General features: G+C 43.5%; 1 protein-coding gene across 1 annotated transcript; it reads left to right on the top strand.

Moving 5' to 3' along the window:
* The first annotated feature begins 511 nt into the window (after nucleotides 1–511).
* Nucleotides 512–3046, top strand: ier5l (immediate early response 5-like). Its single transcript, XM_010779879.1, has one exon. The coding sequence runs from the start codon at nucleotides 672–674 to the stop codon at nucleotides 1506–1508; it is 837 nt and encodes a 278-aa protein (XP_010778181.1). The 5' UTR covers nucleotides 512–671; the 3' UTR covers nucleotides 1509–3046.
* The last annotated feature ends 314 nt before the right edge of the window (nucleotides 3047–3360 follow it).

The following is a 3360-nucleotide window of genomic DNA, read 5'->3' as shown; positions in this document are numbered from 1 at the left end:
AAGTGAGCCATGAGTGAAAGCTACAAAAGAAGACATATTCTCACAGTCTGCTCTCAGCTGTTTTTAAGAAACTTGGGCCAAATAAAACATTTGAAGGCCTTATTCCAAAATACAAATGTTTTATTAGCTTGTAAATAATATTTGTGGATCAATTGCATGGGTTTTGGATGTATTAAATCGCCTAATTTTTCTTTCAAATAAACTCTGGTTACTCTATGCATATCGTTTTTTTGTTTTGTGTTCATCTCGTTTATTTTACCTGGAAACCTAACTGGTTTTCTGGGAATCCCAGCTCCGGGGCAGCTGAAATGAGGGCATTCCTGTTAGACAACCTGGTGGAATTTGAATAGTACACAGGAACCGCCTGACGCTGATTGGTCGAGAGCGACATGTTTCCAGCGCGCCATTCTGTCACTCAACAGATCCAAGGCAGCTGATTGGCTATTCCTGGCGAGGGCGGGACTTCTGTCTTGGGTATAAAATGTATTCTGGTTTCAGGCCATCTGCGACTGATTGCTGCGTTCAGGGAGAGGCGGATCATTGTGTCCAATGCTTCTCCACAGAGCTCACTTGAACCTTTCTCCACCAGCAGAACGACTCCCTTTGAGATAGCCGAGCTTTGGGTTAGTTCTCCCGGTGAGGAGCTGGAGGTGGACTGGGGGAACATCATAATGATCAGCACCATGGAATGCGCAGCGGACGCGCAAAGCCTCATCTCCATTTCCTTAATGAAGATCCACAACTCCAGGACGCAGAGAGGGGGCATCAAGCTGCACAAAAACCTGCTGGTCTCCTATGTTCTGCGGAACGCCAGGCAGGTCTACATCAAGGAGAAATACGCGGAGATCTATCGCATGCAGCAGTACGAGGAGGTGATGACAGTCTGCAACGAGATCCAGGAGCTCAACCCTCTGGATCTGGACGCAGAGGACGCGGAGGATGAGGAGCAGGCAGCGGCGCACGCCCGGACATCAAGCGCTATTTTCGGCTGCTCTCCTCTCGATGACGGCAGCAAGGAACCGGATCCCTGCTACTACCGGAGCTGCTGCATGGAGCCTTCGCCCGTGCCACACTGTGACCAGTTCACCGCCAACAACAGCAGCAGCAGCTCGCACTGCAACAAGACCACAGTGCTGGACTTGGACACGCATGTGGTGACCACGGTGGAGAACGGATACCTCCATCAGGACTGCTGCTGCTGCGACGCGCTCCAATGCGGACAGGGCGCGCGGTCTCCGGCGAGGAAACGGAAGGTGGAGTTCAGCTGCTGTGTCTCTGATGTGGAGGACGTTTCAGATTTTACAGCGGCGAGGAAACGGGCGAAACGCGAGGACTGCTGCTACTCCAACATAGACTACACAGACACTTCCAACATCTCCAACCTGATCTCCATCTTCGGCTCGGGGTTCTCGGGGCTGCTCAGCAGACAGTCGGACTTGGAGCAGATTTGTAGCAAACAGGTCCTGGCCAGCCTGGGGGCGTGGACACGAGCTATTGTGGCGTTTTAAATCCAAAACCTGTATATTAGGAGAGACCGGGGTCAGGTGTAAATGTTTTCCACTAAAGTGTTTAACTACAACCAGTGCTGTGAGCTATTGTTGGGGACCATCATGAGGAGAAGGCTCCCAAACAAAGTAACGTTCCCATATGGTTCTCTAGAGAGGGTTGTATATCATGTCAAAATGTAATGTGTGGAACTTTTCCGTAGTTACATTTTCAACAAATGTTGGTGTTTTTGTACATTACATTATGTAAACAGAAACCTTAGTGGAACGTTGCCAATCAACTCTTCTCAACCCCCTGTGTGTGCCAACAGTGAAAGGTGTGCTGCAGAATATGTATTTGTTGAAATCAGTGTTTTTACAGAATGTGTGCAATAATTGTGACATATAGAGTCCCAGGGAGGTAAGTTGTAATGCTGCAAAAAAATTCACTTTTCAGTTTAGACATTTAACTGTGACAGGTTTATCCATCAACCTTAATCACAGAAAGTGTCAAATATCACAACTGGCTTAAGTGTTACTTCAGAAACATAGTATTTAAACACTAATGTTTGAACTAATATTGAATATTTAGTCTCTTCCAGCATGCATTACAACCAGCCTCTCTGTGAAATGCTAAAACATGCTAACCTCCGTAGCTTTCACATACTTGTAACAAAGACAGTGATTCTAAATATACAGAAGATACACGTATCAGGAGTTATACCTCAAAGCACACCTTTTGTCTTGAAAACTCAATAACATATATGTGAGGGGTTCACTGGTGTGTCCTGGTGACTTCAGTTTGGAGCGTTACAAGAGTGCCCGGTCTCCCCTTTAAGGTCAACTTTATTTTTACAGGAAAAAAGAAAAAGCTATTTAAAAAAAAATGGAGCATTTTAATGACAATAGTTGTGGCCCCGGCAGAGACTTTAGGCCACATCATGTCCAGGCTCTCCTGTTGTCAGAAAGGGACACACACATCTTCTGAAAACACTTTGTGACTGATCGAATGGATTGACTTCCTTTGCCTTAAATCAGATGCACACCACTGCTAGCTATTGTCATTAAATGAAAGAAGATTGAGTGAATGTCTCTCCTGAGGATCCTTTAGGGAAATGTTTGAGATGGACCTTGCACATTGTGAGCAGTTTGTTGTCATGTGAAACACTTTGTTCCCTCCGAAACACTTCAGATGTACATCATATCACTTCACATTAACATACTGTAACACTTTCTGGGCTATTGGTGATCACCTCCACTCCCAAGCCTTCACAGCGATGCATAACTCCAACACGTCTTGGTTTTATTTGTATTTGTTTTGTAAAGAATGAGTCCTTTTGTTTTAAAAAGGCAAACTCCTGATTTAGCCATAACCTGAGGATCCACGCATTAGCTTTATGAGAGCACTATGTGTACCAAAATAAAGAGAGTATTCAGCCATTCTCTACATATTTTGTTGTTATTGTATTTTTGTGCTTACTAAATTGTATATCACCGGGTAAAACTGTTGCAGAAAGTATTTGTTAAAAATGTATAATCTTAATAAAAAATGAAAACCTTAATGGATTGTGTTTTAATGCAGTTATGCAGCTTATTATTAAATATTGATATGTTCTTAAAGTGCAAGGCCAGTCACCTGATGAAAAACAAACCTATACGTTTGCAGAATAGACTAATGCTTTATATTAAACCATCTAGTCACATAGAACGTTCCTTAGCGGTTATACTCTCTAGTTGGTAATGTCATTAATAAAAGGGGATAGCTCCCTTTCGCTCTTATATAGGCCATATAAGTCCACACAAAGTTAGTAAATGGAGGTTAAGTCAATTAACGGACAACGTAAACTATTTATTTAAATCAAATATGTAAGGTTTG

This window comes from Notothenia coriiceps, unplaced genomic scaffold (genome assembly GCF_000735185.1).
Source record: "Notothenia coriiceps isolate Sejong01 unplaced genomic scaffold, NC01 NC01_scaffold00020918, whole genome shotgun sequence".
NCBI classification, from domain to species: Eukaryota; Metazoa; Chordata; class Actinopteri; order Perciformes; family Nototheniidae; genus Notothenia; species Notothenia coriiceps.
This window is presented reverse-complemented; position numbering and strand designations above follow the sequence as displayed.

Coding starts and splice junctions, on each gene's coding strand:
- ier5l (XM_010779879.1), top strand. CDS start 672: ATGATCAGCACCATGGAATGCGCAGCGGACGCGCAAAGCCTCATCTCC.